Genomic DNA, 22,304 nt, shown 5'->3' with positions numbered 1-22,304 from the left:
AAAACATGTACTCATTGTCCCTTTCCTCTTTAACAATTCATTTCTAAACATCATTCATGTGGTTTTACTTTTCTGTTTTCTTATATTGACTATAGACAGACTTTAAAATGTACTACATTCAAACTATGGAATTTGAGGGGCGTAATATGTAGTAGGTATACTGAAATTACCTAAATCCTTTTGTTCCAGAGTTCTTACTAATTTTTTCCTTCCTGTGCAAAGTTCTATAGTAGCTACTTTTAAAACTTACAATTTACTGTTTTTCTGGAAATGCATAAATACTTTTGCTTAAAATAAAAATTATGCCTTACATGTTTATTGAATTTTACATACTCTAAAAAAAATCTTGTTAGTATTTGGGCAGTTATCCCTGCTGCTTTGCAAATTGTTAATTTTGAGAACATTTGTTATTTATTTCTGAGTAAAGAAAAGACTGATTGTTTTTTTTTTGCTCTAAATTCAGAAGGTAGAAAAATAATGCTTTAATAATAATGCTTTAAAGTTGTGTTTTACATAATTTATGTGACTTAACTAACTAATGCTAATATTAATTTTTACCAGCTCAGAATAAGAGAGCACCCAGTTTCTGGACCCTATGTAGAAGCTCTGTCAGTGTAAGTTTTGGATGGAATTAGGGAAAAATGGGTCTGAGTATATTTTTAAAAGTGTACTACATCTAAATGCAGCCTTTTAGAGTAAATGTTGTCCACCTAGTTCAACAGACATTTGTTTGACATCTTCACTGTGAATAGTATTGAGCTTTGCATTGGAAGAAATATGTTAAAAAAAAATTAGGTGATGGGAGTCTCTGCTCTCATGAAACATACAATTTAATATAGGATTAATATAGGAAAGAAGAATTAAAAATAACACCAAGTTTCCTAACATGAAAGATTGGGCAAATGGTGTACTCTTAGCAGAAATAGTACAGGAGTGGGGCGGCTAGGGGGCGCAGTGAGTAAGAGTGCTGGCCCTGGAGTCGGGAGGACCTGGGATTGGTTCCAGCCTCAGTTACTTAACACCCACACAAAATGAACTGGCCATGTAACCTTAGGCAAGTTACTTAACCCCAATTGCTTAAAAAAAAAAAGAAATAGTACAGGAGAAGCAGATTTTATTCATATGGAATTTGAAATGCTTATCCTAAGGAAACTAAGCTCTAAGTTCCTAACTACTTCTCCAGCTCAGAAACCCTGGACCACCATTCCTTTTCCAACCACCTAAGCTTATACTTCTAGTACTTCTTTCCCTTGTAAGCTATGTCATAAAACTTCCCAAGGGCAATGACCATGTCTTTCTTTCTTTTTTGTATCCTCCATAGTACCTAGCATAGAGATTCCTACAGTTAGCACTCATTAAATATTTTCTGATTTACCAATTTTCCTAGCTCTCCTTTTTTTTCCCTTCTAACCTCCCATTACTTCAGGGGAATTTGTGTCACTATGACCAGAAGATGTGGAGAAAAGGGTCTGAGCTAAATTAAATGATCTTTAACCCTTAGCCTTTTGTCCTGTGTTTCTTCAAGGAGGAGAGCAAAATTACTTTTTAAAAGATTAGAACAAGATTAGAGAAGTCCAGAATTATTCTGATGTCAGATAAGCATATACATAGAATTTTAGCTTTGCAATTATAGATTTGGATATTATAGTGTTAAGTTGTTTTATTATATTAAGTGAATATTCATTTTCTCTCAGATTGAGTTATCACTTTATTTCCTGTCATATATAAATGATGTATTCCTGCCAAATAGAAAATGACATCAAATAAAGAATATGTATTATTGTAGTCATGTATTTGAAGATAGCTACAATATATTTGAAATGTGTTTTCATGTTTTATAAAAAGAAAAACTAGAATTATTTTTAGTGAGATCTGTTTTTCTTTTCTATTTAAAAAAAATAGGAATGTTGTGAGTTCTTACTCTGATGTCCAGGTAAGATCTAATGTCTGCTTTATTAAAAAACTTCCTGTTTGCAAAGATGATTATTGCTTATAAAAATATTGTTCCTATATGCTTTTTTTCCTTAGCTACTACTGACATGTAGAACAGGTCAATTTTGTGATTTTTAAAAATAGATTATCTTTGTTTTGTAGATAGAATTATATTGCCCCTTATTTTAAAAATATATCTTTTATATCAAACCAGGAAATTAGAATTTTTTTTTAAGATACGGTATTATTATCCAGTTGAGATTTGAGAGAAAAAAATAAGAAATTGAAAGGTGATTAAAATATCTCAATTCTGCTAATAACTCACAAGCACTTTAAAGTTTGTAAAACACTGTCTTCACAGCAGCCCTCTGAGAGAGGTAGTATGAGTATTATTTCCACTTAAAGAGGGGGAAACAGCCTCTGAGAGGTTATGAGACTGGCCTGTGGTCACATATCTGGATAGAAGGGGGATTCAAACCTAGGCCTCCTAATTTTAAAAGTTGCAGTCTCTCCGCTGTGCCACAAGACTGACCTTACCTTTAGTCTGTCATTTTCCTCTCTTTCTTCCTTTTTAAATTTAATTTAAATTTAATTTTTTAATTAGAGCTGGCTTGAATTGGGAAATAAGCAAAGAGCAACTGCTGCTACTGGGATGAATGACAAAAGTTCCCGTTCCCATTCGGTTTTTACTTTGGTGATGACCCAAACGAAGGTACTTTTTGATGTTGATATGCATATGTATCAACAGTGAAATTGAAGCTTATGTTTTTCTCCTATATAATATAGTGGATAATATAAAGAAGGTAGAGTTAGTAGTATATGACCAAGAGGATCGTTCTGTCAATATAACTGACACTTTATAATGCTTTTTAAAACTATAAATTCATTCTTTTTTTGTTGTTTTTCTTTCAGTTAGTTATAAAGCCCAATTCTGTCTTTATTTTGTTTTATGACTAGAGAGTGTGAATGTTTTATTACATGATAAAAGTGCCACATCACAAAAAAATGGGAATTACTAATTTTGAAAATAAAAATTTAGCAATGTTGTATAATTATTTTCCTTCTGAAGATTTTTATGCCTTAGGATAGCTGACTTTAATTTTAGAGCACTTATTTTTACTATCTTTTTACTACAGACAGAATTTGTGGAAGAGGAGGAACATGATCACAGGATCATTAGTCGAATAAATCTAATTGATTTGGCAGGCAGTGAGCGCTGCTCAGCAACTCAGACTAGTGGGGAGCGACTAAAGGTGAGTGTTCTCCATGTTACATTTTGATGAAACTTATATTAAAGAATGTTGCATTTGAAGAAGACTGCAAGATTCTCAAATGGCAATCATTTTAAGTTGCGGTTTATGGGAATATACTCCTGTGGTATGTTGGGGGCTGTGATCTTAAGTTGTTTTTAATCATATAATAGCTTTTTCAAAGTAATATCTTTGTAGACTTTTGAAGCATAGCTGAGGTGGCAGTTAGTTATATAGAGGAAGAGAAATTTTATTTTAGTTAACCAATTAAAAAAATTTATTTTAGGGACCCAGATGAAGTGATATTATTGTGCCATGTCAGTTGCTTTTTCTGTTCTTTTTCAATTTAGGAAGGTGTGAGTATCAACAGGTCACTCTTGACTTTGGGAAAAGTTATTTCTGCTCTCTCTGAGCAAGCAAACCGAAAAAGAGTTTTTATTCCTTATCGTGAATCTGTTCTTACATGGTGAGTATATTTTGAAGTACAAATTATTATTACATAAAATAACTTATTGACTGAGGGGGGAAATAATGTGTATATTCTCATAATAGCCATTCATATTCTTTGAGTTACTTTTTAAAATATTATTTTCTTCAGCTTTAAGATTACATGTATTACCTGTGTTTATGTGCTATCACAGTGATTATTAATAAATGTCTGTCTCTTAGCTCAGACATAGTATTTAGACTATTCCCTAAGTACTTGGCAGCAGGGCTGTTTTTCCACTTTACAGAGATATGGCTTTGCAACTGATGTTTATGGTGGAGTTACCACCTGGAAGCCTATAGGGAATAACCTGACTTTCATGGATTTTGAAACCTACTGAAAGCGATAGTATTCATTATATATTAGTAAAAGAAAAAAAATGTTCTGCTGTCCTAGATCTGATTCTCACTGCTTGTTGCCAGGGTGGAAATGATGAGAACCTTAGGGGCAGGGGGAGGATGATTAGTCCCCCTTAGAATTTGTGATAGTGAGAGAGAAAAAGCCAGGTATATAGTCTGAAATGCATTCCATCTTTTAGGAGGCCAGATTTCAAGGGTTTGGAGAAAGCACAGTATCCCATGGGCTAAAACTTTATAGGGGAAATCAGTCCAGGAGGAATGAGATGAAATTCTAAATACACAAAGATAAGCAATCCTAGTAAGGGGAAAAAGGGAGAAATATCTAAAGATACTGAGTAGATATACAGGGAATTTATCAACTAACTTAATTTTTAGAAAGATGTGTATGGAAACTAGAAGTAAAAACAAATAACGAGGATGAATACAGAAATGTGGTCGGTTCCTGTTAGAATAGCATTAGGAGCGCTAGAATGAGATGAAGCTGGGGATGAAAACTATGAAAACAAAAATGTGGGGTTTTGGGGTGGCCAGGTAGCACAGCGAGTAAGAGCACCGGCTCGTGTCGGGACGACCTGGAGATTGAATCCCGGGCTCAGACACTTAGCATCCACCCAGAAACACCTGGCCGTGTAACCTTGAGCAAGTTACTTAACCCCAATTGCTTAGGGGCAGCCAGGTGGCTCAGCGAGTAAGAGCACCGGCTCCAGTGTTGAAATGACCTGGAGATCAAATCCTGGGCTCAGACACTCAGCACCACACCCAGAAATAACTGGCTGTGTAACCTTGAGCAAGTTACTTAACCCCAATTGCTTTAAAAAAAAAAAGTGGGGTTTTGTTGATGTTGTTTTTACTGTCTTGTGGGAAAAGGAGACTCAAAGAAGGGATGGCATTCATATTTTCCTTTTGTTTTCTCTACCAAGAGAAATGAACTTTAGACTGGAAAAATATAGAACAAAATGATTAAAAGATGGAGTAATGTTGGCTAGATGATAGTTTAGATGTATAATTTCAGAACTGGTTGGCTAAAACCAGAAAGTAATTGTTAATAGTTAAATGTCAGCATGGTAAGAAGTCTCTAGTGGAGCACCCTGGGGATCTGTGTTTGACCTTGGCCTCTGCCTTTAGGATTTTTATCAGAAATCTGAATAAATATAGATGGCTTGCTCGAAGATCACACATAGCTGGGAGGGATAACTAGCATTAGATGACAGAGTCGCTATTTATTTTTAAAAGATCTTGACCATCTAGATGAGGCCTGCACAACATACGTGATCTAGATCAGTGGATTCAATTGAATAATAGGGAAAAGTGAGTGCCTGGGTTTGATAAGTCAAATTCCTAAGTTTAGGGTGGAAGAAGTATAGCAAGGAATAAGTATTTAAAAAATATCTGGGGGTTTTGGTGGACTGTAATTTTAATATGTGTTCTGTTATGATATGACGGCCTTAAATAAGCTCAGGTAGTCTTAGAATGCATTTAAAAAAAAAAACAAGCAGAGTGTCTAGGATTTCCAGTGCCATGCTTTTCATGAAAGCAAAGGCCCGTCTTTTAAGATTTCTATTAAAAGTTCAATTATTTTTGCTATATGGAAGCAAAACATGGAATTCAACAGTCTTTGAAGAATTAAAAATAAATGTCACACCAAGGGCAATGGAAAAATACATGGTGGGCACGAGCAGGCTGTAATATATTAACTAATGAAGAATTCTGGAAAAAGAACAGAAGTAAAATATGTCATCCAGGAATTTCTTATAGGAAGAGAAGAGGGCCACGGTGAAAGTGAGGGCTAACTGACACAACTGGAGTGTTCTGTTAGTACCTGTGCAGTATCCAAAAAAAAACTGGGGAAGGGGGGTTCAGCTAGGTGGCACAGTGAATAGAGCGCTGGCCCTGGAGTGAGGGGGGCCTGAGTTCAAATCCGGCCTCAGATACTTAACACTTAGCTGTGTGACCTTGGGCAAGTCACTTAACCCCAATTGCCCTCCCCCAAAAAAGAGCAAAAAAAAAATTGGGGAAGGCCCTTCAGTATGTTAGGTGGTGGTTGTTTTTGTTTTGTTTTTGATGAATTTATAGGAACTTGTGGACGAGCTATACAGGATGGTCAGAAATGGATAGATTGTGATTTTTATCATGGGAGGGAACTTCTGAATCAATATGATCATTGATCCATTTGAGTATTTTGAATCCAGTACTAGAGATATGATATTACTTCTGTACTCTGTCATGTTCAGATCACATGTAGAGTTTATGTTTAGTTCTAGGCACTACATTTTAGATAAACTATAGAGCTCCCAGAGGAGGGCAAACTCTATGGTGGAGAGCTGAACGATTATGCCATAGGAAGCTGGAGAAAGAGGGACTATTTTCCTGGAGGGGAAATAACTTAAATAACTCCCAGAAAGCTCCTTTCATGTGTTTGAAGGGATGTCATAGGGAGGAGAGTAGATGTGTTCTGTTTGGTGACAGAGGGCAAAATTAAGATTACTGAAAGGAAGTTTTAGGTAGAGGCCATTCTAGGATTAATGTGAAGAAAATCTTTCTGATGAGATCGACCCAAAAGGGAAGAGACCTGCTTCAGGAGTAACAGATTCCCTCTCACTGGAAGCCTTTCAGCAAAGGCTAGATGACTATTTGTTGATGATATTGTAGAGGGAATTCTTGGTTAGGTACATGTTGGGTACTAGGTTGCCTCTGAGATCCCTTTCTAACTCTTACATTCCCTGATTTTTTTTTTCATTCTATTCTTTTCAGCCCTGGTTCATTTTTTCCTCCCTCACAGGTACTTTTTTTTTGTAGTAGACATTAAATAAAAACCTTTTTGAATTAAGGGAATAATGCGACTTATAAGATGTTTCATTTGTTAGCTATATTGAAATTTTTTGGCTTAGAAAATTTTCAGGAAAAACAAATTTAATGTCATTTGTAGTACTAGGGAATCTCAGACCCTCTTATTGTTATTCTAGCAATTTTTTTTCTTGCAAAGCTGACCTCTTTCTTGGAATATAGATGAAGTTCCAGTTGGTTAGTTCTTTTAATGTAATTTTTTCAAAAATTTGTTTTCTATCAACTGTTGTATAAGAAATCCACACTTTTTAATGCTTGCAAAGTCCCTCAAGTGGGAATTAACTTCACATTGCTAATTAGGCTAGTTAACATGTTTAATCTAAAAATACATAATTGAATACACTGTAATACCATTTTATTCAATCAGATCATATGAATGATTATTTTTTATCTGTCATATGATTGATGTCTTAAAAGGAATTAATAGTGTGAAATTTAGACATGCACAGTGTTTAAATCTAAAAGAAACTTCCTTTTCTTTATATTTCTTTTGATTTTCTTTTTTTTTAGCTTTTTGGAGGGTAATTGGGATTAAGTGACTTGCCCAAAATCACACGGCTAGTAAGTGTGTCAAGTGTCTCAGGCCTGATTTGAACTCAGGTCCTCCTGACTCCAGGGCTGGTGCTCTATTCACTGCGCCACCTAGCTGCCCCTCCTTATATTTCTTAAAAGTACAATTCAGAAAGGGAAAAAAATCCTTTCATCTATGTAATGGGTCAAAAAAATAGGAAACAATACATAAATTCTTGTTCAGCATAAGTCAGGCACTTTTAGATAATGCGGATATTGTTTATAAACTGATAAGTGAGAGCTGGAATGAACTGTAGTCCAGAGTATAAGTTAACACCCCAGCTCTCACCAGGACATACAATAAAGTAGATGCCAATTAACCTTCTTTTAAAATTTTGCCTTAAAATACTCTTGTGATAAAAACTAAAAATTGGCTGAGAAAATAGTTTTTTTTATTAACTTCTTATATAAATTACATATTCTCACATCCCTTAAAACAGCATTTAATCTGTGATATGCTATATTAGTTTAATTTTGTGATGTTAGAAAATTACTGCTACTAAGTTATTGTTAGAGTAAAGATGATGATTTTTTTTTCCTTAAAGGTTATTGAAAGAAAGCTTAGGTGGAAATTCAAAAACTGCAATGATTGCTACAATTAGCCCTGCTGCTAATAACATAGAAGAAACATTAAGTACCCTTCGGTATGCTAAGCAAGCTGGTCTGATAATCAACATTGCCAAAGTAAATGAAGATGTGAATGCCAAGTTAATTAGAGGTGAGTAACATTTTTCTATCAACATATTTTTTTTTAAAGCAATTGGGCTTAAGTAACTTGCTCAAGGTTACACGGCCAGTTATTTTGTGTGGGTGCCAAGTATCTTAGGCTGGAACCAATCCCGGGTCTCCCAATGCCGGGGCCGGTGCTCTTACTAATTGTGCCACCTGGCCACCCCTCTATCAACATATTTACCTAATTGTGTGTAACAGGTGTAATGTTAGCCTCATAAATGATTTTAAAAGTTGGTATATTATAAAAATGTCCATGACTTTTTTCTCAATTCCTGATTTTAACATTATTCCATTGTGGCAGTGGGCAATGATAGGGAGAATGATAAAGGGAGGGAGATAGAGAAAGAATAAGGAACCTAAGCAAGGCAGAATAGGAATGAAGAGTCCAAGGATGTTGGTAGTGACAAGGAGTCTAAGAAAAGACCCATCAGGATATGCTGGGACTTTTAATTTACTTACCTGTCATTTTCGAGGAACTCCTGACTTCTGCTGCATATTTCTGTGTTCCAGATTACAAAAATTCCCACTCTTGCCTACTGCCTCACCTTTTCTTGAACTCCTTTTCACTACTGCCATCTCTGGATTCTTCATTCCTACTTTACCTTGCTTAGGTGACTTAGAAACAACTTAGATTTGCATTTCTATCATTGGCTTTTCTAAGGTAGTTCCTTCTAATAATTTATTAATTATCATTCCTACATTGACTTATGTATTCTACAAATAACCAAGCCTTTCCTTGTTGAATAATCCTTTTTGGAAATGGGACCATTATTTATGTTGCATGTAGATCCATCATCTCCTCCATGTCCCAGTCTCCTACTCTCACTGCCTACAGTTTCATATAGCAGTTGATTTAGGGAAAAGCAAGAGCCACAGACTTCTTATTCCACAATACAGACCTTCCCTACCTAACTACCTGTGTTTTATGAAATGATAACAAATGATAGTCCTTATTAAAATAAATCTTTTGGATCTTGGAAATCTCTAGAGAAATATTTTTGGATAGAAAGATAATTATCAAATTATTTTCTTCAATTGCTATTTTAGAAACAATTATCAGAGATTAGTTAAGAACTTGAATATTAATAATTATTTGGATTTCCCAGCAAATATGTAAGAAAACATTTCTATGTAGTAAGTGAGATATCTCTCTGGAGGTATTTTGTAAACTACATCCTTTGTACATAGATGTTTAAAATATTTGTAATTTAATTTCTTTCCTACAACAATAGTATTCTATTTTGTTTCTTTGATTTGTCACCTAGGGAAGGGATAGACTTCTTTTTGTTAATATGGAAACACTTTTTAAGTGTATTCTAAATATACATTTATGTCATTAAAAATTAAGATAAAATACATTTTTTTCTAAATCAAGAGTGCTCTAAGTATCAAAAAAAAAAAGGATTTACAAGTACAGGAGCAGCTAGGTGGCATCGTGAATAAAGCACTGGCTACTGGAGTCAGGAGGACTCAGATTAGGAGTTCAAATCTGGCCTCAGACACTTGACACCTTTACTAGCTGTGTGACCTTGGGCAAGTGAGTACAAATGAAGAATTACATATGTTAATCATATTTGTATGTTTCTTTTGGGAAAAATACTTAGAACTAAAAACAGAAATTGAAAAGCTGAAAGCCACTCAGCGAAACACTCGGAATATTGACCCTGAACGATACAGACGCTGCCAGCAAGAAATAACTTCCTTAAGAATGAAACTTCATCAACAAGAAAAGGATATAGCAGAAATGCAAAGGTTGGAGTAATTATTTTAAACTTTAAATGAACGTACTATTAGGAATCTTAGAACCAGTAGGGAGTTTTTCCCAGGCACTGAGTACATTCACCTGCTTTCAGAAAAATTGGACTTAGTCTGTTCTATTTTGAAATACTTTCAGAATAAAAAGTGTCCTAGGCTCTCTGGTAATTTATTCAAGTGGTTAGCACCCCTTATGGTCAGGATGTTCTTTCTTATGTGTTGTAATATGGAACTCAATTAATTAGTTTCTTTTTGGAAAGGGCATGGAGAGAAAAACTTGAACAAGCAGAAAAAAGAAAGCTTCAAGAAACGAAGGAATTGCAGGTACTACTTTATTCTAAGACAAGAAATAGTTGCTATGGAGATAGAAAGGCTGATAATCAAGCCTCTATCCAGTGCTCTCCAGGAGCATATAAGTTAGTTGTCAGAGCAAAGCATAATCGCATAAAAATAACTAATAAAAGGCAACAAATCTAGCTATAAGTGGCACAAACAAATGCTTCATGAGGTTTGAGGAGGGAGAAATCAATTCTATTTTAAGTTAACTACCCCCAGGGAGAGAATCATGGAGAAAGTGAGATTTGAGCTGGGCCATAAAATTTGGGTAGGATTTTTCTGGTAAGATAGTGAGAATACTTGAAAAGAAGAAAAAGGTTTAACATTTTGGTTGGTGGATACTTTGGCTGAGGGTTCCTGTTGGGTAGTAGATAAAATTGAAAAGGTAGGTGGGAGTCAAATTGTTTATTTTAAACACTTAAACATTAAATCCCACTTTAAATAGTGGGCTAAGAATTTTTAACTTATTCTGTAGACACTGAAGGTTTGTGAGTTGCAAGGGGACCAAGATTATCTAAGAACTGTGAAGTAGGAAAATTAACCAGTCAGAAGTTTACAAGATGGTTTTGGAGCTGTGAGAGATTGAGAGCTGGAAGGCTAGCCAGTAAGGTGACTATTAGCATAATCTAGGCATGAAATGATGTGACCTAGGGTGGTGGTAGTGGAAATAAAAGGGGAGGAATGTATGTAAGAGATGTTAGAAAGAAAGAACTGATAGGACTTGGTATGTCAAGTGTAGGAGAGGGAGTTGGCATATTCTAGGAGAAAGAGGAGTCTTTAGGGTTCTTTAAAATGGGTAGCTAGGGTAATGATGGTGCCATTAAGAGTAATGGGAAGGGGGAAGCATAATGGAGAAGTAAAGGGGAGAAGATTATAGATTATGTTTTTATTCTATTTTGAAATTTCATGCAGAACGCATTCATTGTGTTTCCTAATTAACAAACTTTTTTTTTTGTAGAGTGGGGGAAGGCAAGGCAATTGGGGTTAACAAACATTTTTAAGTGCATAGAGCATATGAGCAGTTGTGCTCAGGATGCAAAGGTTAAAAGTGAAATGACACTTGCTTTGAGGGCAAGGACTATCAGGAGAGACAATATGTATATAAATAAATATACACAAAGTAAATATAGGGGCCAGGGTACTAGCAGCTGGGAAAATTAGGAAGGGCTTCTTGTGGAGGTAGACTCTTGAACAGACTATTGAAGGAAATGAGATTCTGAAAGACAAAGACAAAATGGGAATACCTTGCAGGTATGGAGTACAAAAGTGCTGAGATCGGAGAGAGTCATGTATGAGGAAGAGCAAGAAAGTCAGTTTGGTTGGACCATAGAGTATGGAAAGGGGAGTAATGTATGTTAAGGTTAATAAGGGTTTTAAAAACAAAATAAGAGCTTATATGTGGTCCTAGTAGTAATAAAGAGCTAATGGAGAATATTGAGTATGGTAGTGACATGGACAGACCAGTGCTTTAGGAAATCATTTTGGCAGCTGTGTGGAGGATGGATCAGAGTGCAGAGAGGTTTGAGGCAGAAAGGCCTGAAATAGTACAGGCAAGAGATTACAAGGGTCTGAACTAAGGTGGTAGCTGTGTGATGAAGAGAAGGGCGTGTATTTGAGAAATGCTATGGAGGTAGGAATGAAAAAAAAATGGCAACTGATTGGCTTTTGGTCAGGCATCAAGGAAAACTTGAAGGTTCTGAACCTGGGTGACTGGAAATATGGTGGTGCCTTTGATACCAATAGAGACATTTGGGATAAAGGTGGGTTTGGGGGGAAAGATGATGAGTTCCATATTGAACTTGTGGAGTTTTGAGATATATCATACACAGTTGGGGACATGTGACTATAGCTCAAAAGGTAGAATTTTCATTATAAACAAGTAGGAACATTGTTGCATCTAATTAAATTCATTTTTTTAATGAATTTATGTAGAAAGCAGGAATTACATTCAAAATGGATAACCGTTTACCAAACCTTGTCAATCTCAATGAAGATCCACAACTATCAGAGATGCTACTCTATATGCTAAAGGAAGGAAAAACTACTGTTGGGAAGTACAAACCCAACTCTGGTCATGATATTCAGCTATCAGGGGTGCTAATTGCTGATGATCACTGGTATGTTATTTCACAAAAACAGTATCTTAAAAAATTTTTTTTTAATTGTTGAGACTTTCATTTTAATTTTAAAAATCTATAAAATATTTATACTTCAAAATATTTACACACACACACACACACACACTATAGCTATCCTTTTTTTTCATCTTTTGTTATCTTGGGAATCCCTACATGACGTTTGAAGATATGTGATAGAAGAACTAATCCATCAGAAACTGTTTTCAACTATCCTTCCTTTTTTCTGTTCTGTTTAGCATCCTATAGAGTACTATATTATTTACGTGAGTAGTGCAAATTCATACATGTTTTGCAAAGGATATTAACATTAATATTCTAGGAAAAGATATCCTTTAAATAAAATAAAAGGAAATAAACTTGTTTCTTGCAATATCCAGACCTATTTTTAAGATGACATCATGCCGAAAAGATGGGAGGACTTTCTCCAGACCCTGATAGTCTTTTACCACATTTGGGTCATCTTCAAGTTCATCTTCCTGCTCATTCATCTCTCTTTGATTTTCATCAGGGTCATTTTCATCATCTGCTTTTTGTACATATCTCCTCAGTGCATGTGGGGGTGGAGGGCCATCACTGTATCTCTAGGTCCAACCCATCTCAAACTGTCCCATAACCATGACTCTTTCCTCTTGCATGCCAGCACTGTGCAACTTAACTTAGTTTATTTTGAAAATATATATACCAAAGGCATTAATTAAGTGAAAGTATAAAGTTCACTTTGTGAATTTTTATGTTGAAAATTATCTAGATTTTGGTCCTAGTGTAAATGTTTTGGAATGTCAGTAATGAGTCCTGCCATAAGCCCTAGAGTTTTCTAATTTGCTGATGACAGAATTGTTTCTTATGTATAGTTTTCTTAACTGGGCCTAATTTTTTTTCTTGCTTATCATGATTAAAAATATTTCTAATATAACAAGACAATGTTTAATTAAGGAGTTTCTCCATGCAAGTATATATTGACTATGGCATTACTTTAAAGTTTTAAACATAAACTTTAATTCCACAAGGAGAAGCCAAATTATAGTTGTCAATTTTCTTTTCTCTTTTGTGTTTCTTACACTTGTGATAATTTTGCTTTCTATTCTAATAGTATTATTGAAAATTTTGATGGAACAGTTAGTATCATTCCACTAGGAGATGCAAAAACATATGTAAATGGAAAACATATTTCAGAATCCACAATTCTGCATCATGTAAGTTAATTGATATAAAAATTTCTGTATGTTTAAAAAATGTTTGAAATCCATGTTGTATCAAAAATATTTACATTTTAAATAAATATTTACATTTTACTTATTATATTATAACAAAAAATTTAGATTTTTAATAAACTGTAAAACTGTTGAACATGATTTGCCCTCTCTCATTTTTCTAAGTTGATCTTTTTCCTCTTCTTAATTACCCCAACATTTGAGTTACATCATGTAGTAAATTTGTGCCTTTTATTTTTTAAAGGGTGATCGTGTCATTCTTGGTGGAGATCATTATTTTAGATTTAATCATCCAGTAGAAGTACAGAAAGGAAAAATATCATTTTGTGGATCTGTTCTTACAAATGATGGTCCAAAAGACTTTGAGTTTGCAAAAAATGAATTGCTTATGGCTCAGAGATCACAGTAAGTATTACTGTTGATGGTATTAAGTGTCCAATTCTGTAAGCACAGAAGTAAACACTAGCTATATGGTGACTCATCCTGCAACCATCCAGTATTCAGTTTGTTTCTGCTAGTTGGTAAGGACTTAGCCTTTCCCTAATCTTAAAAATAGCTTTACCTCTGCATGTGTATTTCTCTGGTTTCTTGTCTGTCCCTTCTTACAGTAGTAGAAATAGCAGCAGCTGTCAGAAAGAATTAGTCCTTAGCAGATTTGATTAGGATATTCCAGATAGATAAATAAGATACTCTGGTGACTATATATACACTCTGTTGCATTTCTGATTTAAAGTAGACTTATCCTACTATCCATGGTGCTCTCTAAGAAAGTCTGACACTATTTTTGCCTCTGTCCACTGGCCTCCTTATTCTTTAATTTTTTACTCTGCCTTTGAAGAAAGAAGGAAGCCTGTTTTTTCACATAGAGGCAAGAAAGCAAATTCTAAGTCTTCTAAAATTGTTTTGTATTACAGTTTCATCTGTCAAGCCAAATTATAATAGGTAGCTTGAAATATAATGAATTAGAGGGTTATAAAAGCCCTTTCATCATTTAAATTTCATTACATTTCAGAGTTTTTATCTTCTTAAGTTATAACCAAAAGTTGACTTTGATGTTATGGATTTTCTGTGGAATTTTTGTTGTGATATCATCATTTTGTTTTTTTTTTTTTGTAAAATATCCTTATATTAAAGAATGTGAGCAAATTTCCTCCTGGCTTAAAATTGCATTTTTACATAATAAATACAAGGTTGTCATAGTTAAAATTTTTAGATGAATATAGTTTTTCAGTAGGAAACATTCAACTGGTTTGGAACTATTTCATGGCAAATGAAAATGTTAGAAATTAAATATTATAAATTCCTTGCCACTTTATAGACTTGAAGCAGAAATAGAAGAGGCACGGTTAAAAGCTAAGGAAGAAATGATGCAAGGAATCCAGATTGCAAAAGAAATGGCTCAGCAAGAGCTGTCTTCTCAAAGAGCTGCCTATGAAAGTAAAATAAAAGCCCTGGAAACAGAACTGGTAAAAAGTAGCATTAGTTTATTTTTAGTGTTTACCAGAACCTCATGTTGACGGGGTGAATGTGGGTGCTGGGGACCCTGGGCAAATAATGGTTCTGTGGGACAAGGGGTTTTACACCTATGTTCCCTCTGTTTAAGGAAGAATGGCAGCAGAGAAAGTCATTGCTGCAGGCAGAAGAAAAAAATGCAAAGAAAATATGTATACTCTGAGATTTGTAGCTAGAGTTATGTTAGTAGTTACAATCTGATACTCTCATTTTCTGGGATTCCAAAGACCCATTTTGAAGGGGAAGGTCCTAAAAATTAAAAGCCCTAATACATATTTCTAGTTATTTATTCACTTTTTATTCTAAGTTGTGTTGGTATGGTAACTTTTCCATTAGTAAATGTAAGTCTTTAATGCATTGACTAAGGTTTTAATTTTAGTTGGAAGCTTTGATCTAGTTCGAAGCTGAGGGCACTGAGGTTAAATGCTTTACCCAAAGTTTCCTTGCAAGGATTTGGACTCATGTCATCCACCTTTCTAACCCATAATGTATCTGCTGGACCTGGATCCTTGCTTTGAAGATGGTATTCATTGTGTTCTCTGGTTGTGTTGTTGTTCTTTATAAGAAAGAAGAATCTGAGAGGAAGAAAATGCAGGAAATAAATAATCAGAAGGCTAATGACAAAATACAGGAATTAGAAAAAGCAAAACAGCATCTTGAACAGAAAGTCCATGTTAATAAGAAGCGATTAGAAATGGAGACTTTGGCTACAAAACAGGTAATCTCCAACCCTTAACTAGTTTGATCAGTCATAAGGAAAACACTAGCCCTTTTTTCCTGCTTTTGAGCTCTTGAAAGAAGATGGTTTTTGAAAGATTTGCAAAGAGGAATAAAAATATAGGCACGCAAGTGCAAAAGTGCCTTCTTGTTAGGCCAAAGTTGTTTTGATAGGTGCCTTCTTTCTCCCATTGTTCTTAGATTTCAGACCCAGAAGGACAGAGTCATTAGGGGTAGTTCCACACTTGTATGATTTCATACCTCCTTCTTATACCATTTCTCATTTCTCATCTAGATTTAGTAGGTCTCTTCCTTTCCCTTCCCCCCATCTTTCATTTCTGGTTGGAATGTTTAAGGTGTAGATCAGTAGGTAAGGTTTAGCCAGATAGACTGACTACTATTCAGTTCATCTATTTTTTTTCTCTTTTTGTTCTTCCCCTCTTCAAAGTAGAAAGCAGCATAGGTTGCTCCCTAATACTAAGCATAGTCGAACTACTTGACAAAGATTCCAAATAATCTAAATAACGAAAGAATATTGTGCCTTTCACATATATTGCCTTCTTTCTCTGCCAATCTCTAAAATATTAATCATTTGGTGAAAACCTTAATGATAGTAAAATACCTTCTAATAGAGAAGGGTGGAATCATATCTGTCTTCAAAATTTATTTTGTGACAGATAAGAATTTTTTCATATTGTCTGTTAACCAATAAATATTTAAGTGGTAACTATATACAAAGTAATGTGTGTAGAGCTAACTTGAGTGGTTTCTTAAGCCAGCCCTAAACTGTCACACTAGCCTGTGAAAGTGTGAGAATAACTGTGGTCCAGGCACGATTGTCAGGCAGTCTGTTTATTGATACCATGAGCAAGGTTTTTATAGAGTAATGACACAAAGAAGGTAATTATAGGTCACTTAGTTTTCTAATACTCTCTGTTCAATTTCAAGAAGCCAGACAGTGATGTCAATTTAGGCCCTGACGATTATCATGTCCTTTGATGATTTCCAAGCCATGTGAATAGTATCTAAGAATGTATGGGAGAGCCAACACCTTCTGGCAGTAATCCCAGAACGGGGCACATCCCTGGATCACAGGATATCAGGAAGGCTCTGATTTACAGCTGCTTGCTCAAGGAAAAACCAGGACTAGTCACTTTGGACTGGCCACAGGAAAAGCCCGGAGCTCACTTATCTAGGACCAGCCTGATTCCTCGATCAGGTGTTTTGGCTCCCTTCAAATGTGCATTGGGGAAACAAAGAAAAAGTAAAAACAGTTCTTGCCCTCAAGGGAGCATGTATTCTTATGTGGAGACACCATATACATCAATAAGCTATATTCAGGGAGCTGTAAAGTAGCAGCTAAGTGGGAAAGGCCTTCTGGAGGAGAGAGTGCTTGAGATGAGTCCTAAAGGAAGCTGAGGATTCCATGAGGTAGAGTTTAGAAGGGAAAGCTTTCCAGGCATGGGGGAGAGCCAGTATAAAAGTATTAAAGTAGAGAAGAGAGTGTTGTGTGGGAAGAAAAGCAAAGAGGCCTGTATGAATGGACCAGAAAATGTGTATAAGGGAGCAAAGTCATATATTTAAAACTTGGAAAATAGGAAGGGGCCAGGTTGTAAAGAGCTTTAAATGCCAAATAGAAAAGTTTATATTTGATTCCAGAAGAAATAAAGAGCCATTAGAATTTGTATCAGGGAAGTGGGGAAGGTGACATGGTTAGACATTTGCTTTAGGAGCATCACTTTGGTGTCTGTAAGGAGGATGGATTGAAATGGGAGATACTTGAATCTAATTCATAGTCCACCTAAGAGGTGATCAGGGCCTGGTCTGGAACTACAGTGGTGGCAATATGAGTGGAGAGAAATGGACATATAAAGAGGTGTTCTTAAAATGATCTCTGAAATGATATATTTTTCTTGATCACTAATGCTTCTGACCTTTTGCATTCGTGAGCAGATTTTTTACTCTTTGTCAGCATTTTTAGGTAGAAATTAGGTGGAAAAAGTTTAACTTATGCCATAAAAACAATTAATGCATTTGTTGTAAAACAAAAATATAGGCAACTTGGAAATTAATATGCTACATATGAAAGTTTAGTTATCAGTATGTTTGTGTATTTTGTTTGTTTTTTGCTTTATCTCTTGTATGGATCTATACAAATGAGTATTATTTAGGCCTTAGAAGATCACACTGTTCGGCATGCAAAGATTCTTGAAGCTTTGGAGGCTGAGAAGCAGAAAATTGTTAAAGAAGTACAGATTCTACAACAGAATCTGAATAACAAGGATAAAATATTAACAAGTGAGTGATGGAGAATCTTAGTATGTATCTTAATGTAAAGCTATATATATTACCTTATTTAAAAAATGAGTATATGTGTAAGTCAGTGTGCAAATGCCTAGGATACAGAATTTTTTTTAAAAAGCAATAGTTTCTTACCTACAAGCTGTTCATGTGCTACTGGGGAAACTATGACTTTTACATAGATAAGTAAAGTTTGGGATCTAAATACATCTGTCCTTTAAACATAAATCTTATCAGCTACATTATAAAGTTTAAAAAGAGAAGCAATGTGCATAATGGATGGAATACTGAGCTCAGAATAGGAAAGATTTAGATTTTAATTCGGCTTCTGAAACATACTAGCTGTGTGACTATCAGCAAATCACTTAACCGCCCTTAGCCTCAGTTTCCTCATCTTTAAAAATGGGACTAATAATACTTGTACCCAAGTGGGTTGTGATACTCAAATGAAATAATGCATATAAAGTACTTTGATGTACAATGTTATATAAATATCAGTTATTACTAGTAAGTACCTCAAAATTCTAGAAACTTTTTTAGAAATTTGGCTGTTCTTAGAGAAACATATTTACTTATTTTTGCTTAGTTTATTATTTATATTCTTCATTAGTTCAGCCTAATTGGAATTTCATGAAGCTCTCAATGATGATCCAAGAAGCCAACACCATTAGCAACAAATTAAGAAAGTGTTATGTTTTTTGTAGGTGAGTGATGTGTTTGTTGACTATAAAATGCCTTCTATCCTCGTCATCCCTCCTCCTTTCCAACTTTCAACCTTAATTGTGTTTTCTACAATTATCTGGAGACTCCTAACATTTTAATGTAACTACACCAAAACTTTGTGAAGACTATAACCCCAACTACCACTATGCATTGATAGCTGGCAAAGTATTTTTGTGTTTAATGAGGAACAGTAGAGAAGGCATCCACAATGACCTAGCTTTGTATTGTTAGTTAGGCAAGAGAAGGTATCAGTACTAAGCTCTTAAAGTCTCAAAAATATCTTTGCAAGCATTTTGTTCCCAAGGTTTGTATTAAGAACAGTTGTTCTAAACAAAACGGATTACTGTGTAATTATAATAACCAATCTTGGCCCCAGAAAAGAGTTGAAAAAATGTTCTTCCCCCTCTTCATTACAGGGGCTGGCATGGGGATTCCAAGTGTTAAATGTATATTCTGTGAGGCATTGTTGGCATGTGTATTAGGCTTCCTGAACTACTTTTTAAATCTCTGTTAAAGACAATGGCTTACTAGACAGGGGAGAAAGGAGGAGGGATATATACAGAAATCAATGTAAAATAAAAATACTAGGCATTGATAAAAAAATTTTTAAAGAACAATTATTTTTACTTCACTTTTTAATTATTCATAGGAAGACCTAGAAATAGATAGCATATTGACTCATAAAAGAAGTGAAGTCCCATGATGGGTATGAACAAACTGCAACATATAAGCAATGAGGGGCTCTGAGATAGAACAGAAGGAAAGGATGTCACAAAGAAAAGTACAATAGGAAGAAAAGATAGGCTGCTCACAGGGATGAAGACAAGTGTGGACAGGTAGACAGTATTCCACTGGTTCTGTCATGATGTCAAGAAAAAGTGAGGAGGGGCCCCCACCAGGTTGGGTGGATCCTTTAGGGCAAATTATGGATTGGACATGGACAAGAGGTACATTGATGGGTGGCATTCTCCAACGTTGGAGGAAACTTCCAAATTATCAGGACCATAGATCCGTAAGAGTAATCAAGTATGAATCTAAAAGATTAATGCATATCTTCTTATACTTAAAATAGGGTGGTGTCTTTATTGAGATGTTTTTTTAATCAGGAGTTTGTGCAGTATTTACACAATTCATATTAAGTAATTTTTTTTTTTTTGCTGTTATACAAATGTTTAATTATAGGTGAGTTTTTGTCACAATTTTTATTGTCTTATTCTAGTTAAGAAATTTTTCCCTAAAATATTGTTTTTTAAGGGTGTTGTATTATTATTTTTCCCCATTCAGGCATGATATATCAAGCCAAGGAAATAGTACTCAGCCTTCTGTTCAGGTCCAGGTTCGTAATATTCAGCTGGGAATCTCAACTTTCTGGAGCCTAGAAAAGTTTGAATCTAAACTTGCAGCAATGAAGGAACTCTATGAGGTATGGAATTCTAATAAAATTTTTTGTTTGGAGAAAAATTTAATTTCAATTAATTTAGTTATATTATACTTGGAAAGGGAGGAAAATAGTTCAATTTTTCTTATTCTAAAACCTTTTATAACTTGTAAAAATGACAAAGCTACTAATAACATTTTGTAGGATTGGGATTTTGGTTAAGGGATGGAAAGAATTAGATATAACAAACATTTATTAATCATTTACTACGTATCAGGCACTGTGCTAAACATTGGGAATACAAGCAATTAAGGCTACTTCATCATTCCTACTACATCAGGGCTTCTTAACCTTTTTGAAACATGGTCCCCTTTGGTAATCTGGTGAAGCCTTTGGACTACTAACAGGAGAAGGAAATGTCCAATTCCAGTTAGGTTTATTTCATTTTTGCTTTTTGGAGGGCAGTTGGGGTTAAGTGACTTGCCCAAGGTCACATGGCTAGTTTTTGTGTTAAGTGTCTGAGGCCAGATTTGAACTCAGGTCCTCCTGACTCCAGGGTCAGGACTCTATTCAGTGCACCACCTGCCTTCAAGGAGCTCACAATCTAATGGGGGAAGATGACAGATAAAGGAAAGCTGAAAAGGGAGGTGAGGTGGAGTAGTGTCACAATGTAGGAAGTTATGTGGAGGCCTGGTTCAGATGAGAGAAGGTAAAAGCTTAGTGTCCCAGGGGAAGAATCCAGGGTTCCAGTGGCAAGAGAATGAAGATGATGTTCAGAAAGCAGGAAATGTGCTATGGAAAAGACCAGGAAGAAAAATTAAGGGAGGAAAACTAACCAGAATAATTTTTTTTTTCTTAGAGTAATAGTGGTATTAAGGGTGAAGATATCTTTTATGATCCAGAAGATGAATGGGAACCTGATTTAGCAAATACAGCAGTCTCTTCATTTTCTAGAAGGAGGTAAATACTGTATTCCCCCCCCCCCATACAAAGATTATTCCTTTGTTTTAAAGGAACTTTTTTTTAACATGCTATCTGGTCATATTTCGTGAGTTTTTTGTGGAATATTATAAAACTAATCAAAATATAGTAGTTAATTTTAAATATTAAATTAATTGCCATTCAGGTTGAAGGAGAACATAAAAATAAAGTATTTCATTGCTTTTATGAAGTTATATGACCTAGCATAAATCTAGTTTTAGTATAAAAGATTAACCATGCTTATTATTTTAAGTCCAGTTTCCTCCAGAATTTGGCATTTCTGTGATATTACATTATTAAGTTATAAGAATCTTAAATACTATCAATTATAATATGGATACCTTCAAAACTATAAATCTGGGTGATAAATAGAGCATATCCTAAAATAAGGGAAAAGGTTCCAAATAGATATAAATGTTTCATGGTAACTAAACTATAGGAGAATTTAAAAGCAATGTGAAAGATTTCAAAGAAAAATTATTTCAATCAACTGGGGACCATTTTATAAAACACAATTCCTTGCCTGAGGTAATATGGAAAAAAAATCTAATAAGTTCTGGTATAATTTGAGCTGTCATGTGGACAAGAGATTAAATTTATTCCTCTGGGCCCAAGAGGATAAAGTTAGAAACATTCAGTGGGAGTTGCAGATATATAGATTTGGTCTTGATGGTAGAGAAGACATCTTAACAATTAGAACTCTCTACAAAATGTCCAAGGCTGCCTCTGGAGGTAGAGGATTTCCCATCACTAGAGGTCTTCAGGCAGAGACTAGATGACCAAATGTCCTGGATATTCTTAGATTAGATCTTATCTCTGAGGGCCTTTTGAACTCTGATATTTAGTAGGTACAAACCCACCCAGCATCAACTTCTACTTTGTGGCCCCAGACTATACCTATGAAATGAGCTAATTATCTTGTAAACAAGTGTTATTATCAGAAGAACGATCATGAAAGAAAGTTTGGGGTCCCTCATGGCCACTGGAAAATTTACTCTTTAAGAGCTTCTCCTACAGAGGAGAGGATAACAGTCTCTGTTTTGATACAAATAGATAGGTTTATTCAAGTTAATTTGGA

At 34.9% G+C, this 22,304-nt stretch overlaps 1 protein-coding gene across 9 annotated transcripts in view; it reads left to right on the top strand.

The window, feature by feature from the left end:
* Positions 1-22,304, top strand: part of KIF14 (kinesin family member 14) — a 68,661-nt gene that overhangs the window by 20,133 nt on the left and 26,224 nt on the right. For all 9 annotated transcript variants that reach the window (XM_069074512.1, XM_069074515.1, XM_069074509.1 and 6 more), the window contains 17 exons: positions 562-614; positions 1,903-1,933; positions 2,537-2,644; positions 3,069-3,185; positions 3,533-3,648; positions 7,988-8,160; positions 9,779-9,926; positions 10,190-10,253; positions 12,198-12,382; positions 13,494-13,596; positions 13,859-14,019; positions 14,933-15,080; positions 15,692-15,844; positions 18,015-18,141; positions 18,755-18,848; positions 20,152-20,290; positions 21,105-21,205. In XM_069074512.1, coding sequence (XP_068930613.1) covers positions 562-614; positions 1,903-1,933; positions 2,537-2,644; positions 3,069-3,185; positions 3,533-3,648; positions 7,988-8,160; positions 9,779-9,926; positions 10,190-10,253; positions 12,198-12,382; positions 13,494-13,596; positions 13,859-14,019; positions 14,933-15,080; positions 15,692-15,844; positions 18,015-18,141; positions 18,755-18,848; positions 20,152-20,290; positions 21,105-21,205 — 2,021 coding nt within the window. The remainder of the gene's footprint in view (positions 1-561; positions 615-1,902; positions 1,934-2,536; positions 2,645-3,068; positions 3,186-3,532; positions 3,649-7,987; positions 8,161-9,778; positions 9,927-10,189; positions 10,254-12,197; positions 12,383-13,493; positions 13,597-13,858; positions 14,020-14,932; positions 15,081-15,691; positions 15,845-18,014; positions 18,142-18,754; positions 18,849-20,151; positions 20,291-21,104; positions 21,206-22,304) is intronic.

Source organism: Petaurus breviceps, unplaced genomic scaffold, assembly GCF_028583685.1.
Source record: "Petaurus breviceps papuanus isolate PSGF00001 unplaced genomic scaffold, PetGlider_PUasm1.0 90895, whole genome shotgun sequence".
NCBI lineage: Eukaryota > Metazoa > Chordata > Mammalia > Diprotodontia > Petauridae > Petaurus > Petaurus breviceps.
The sequence above is the reverse complement of the archived record's forward strand: the minus strand, read 5'-3'. Positions and strand labels throughout refer to the sequence as shown.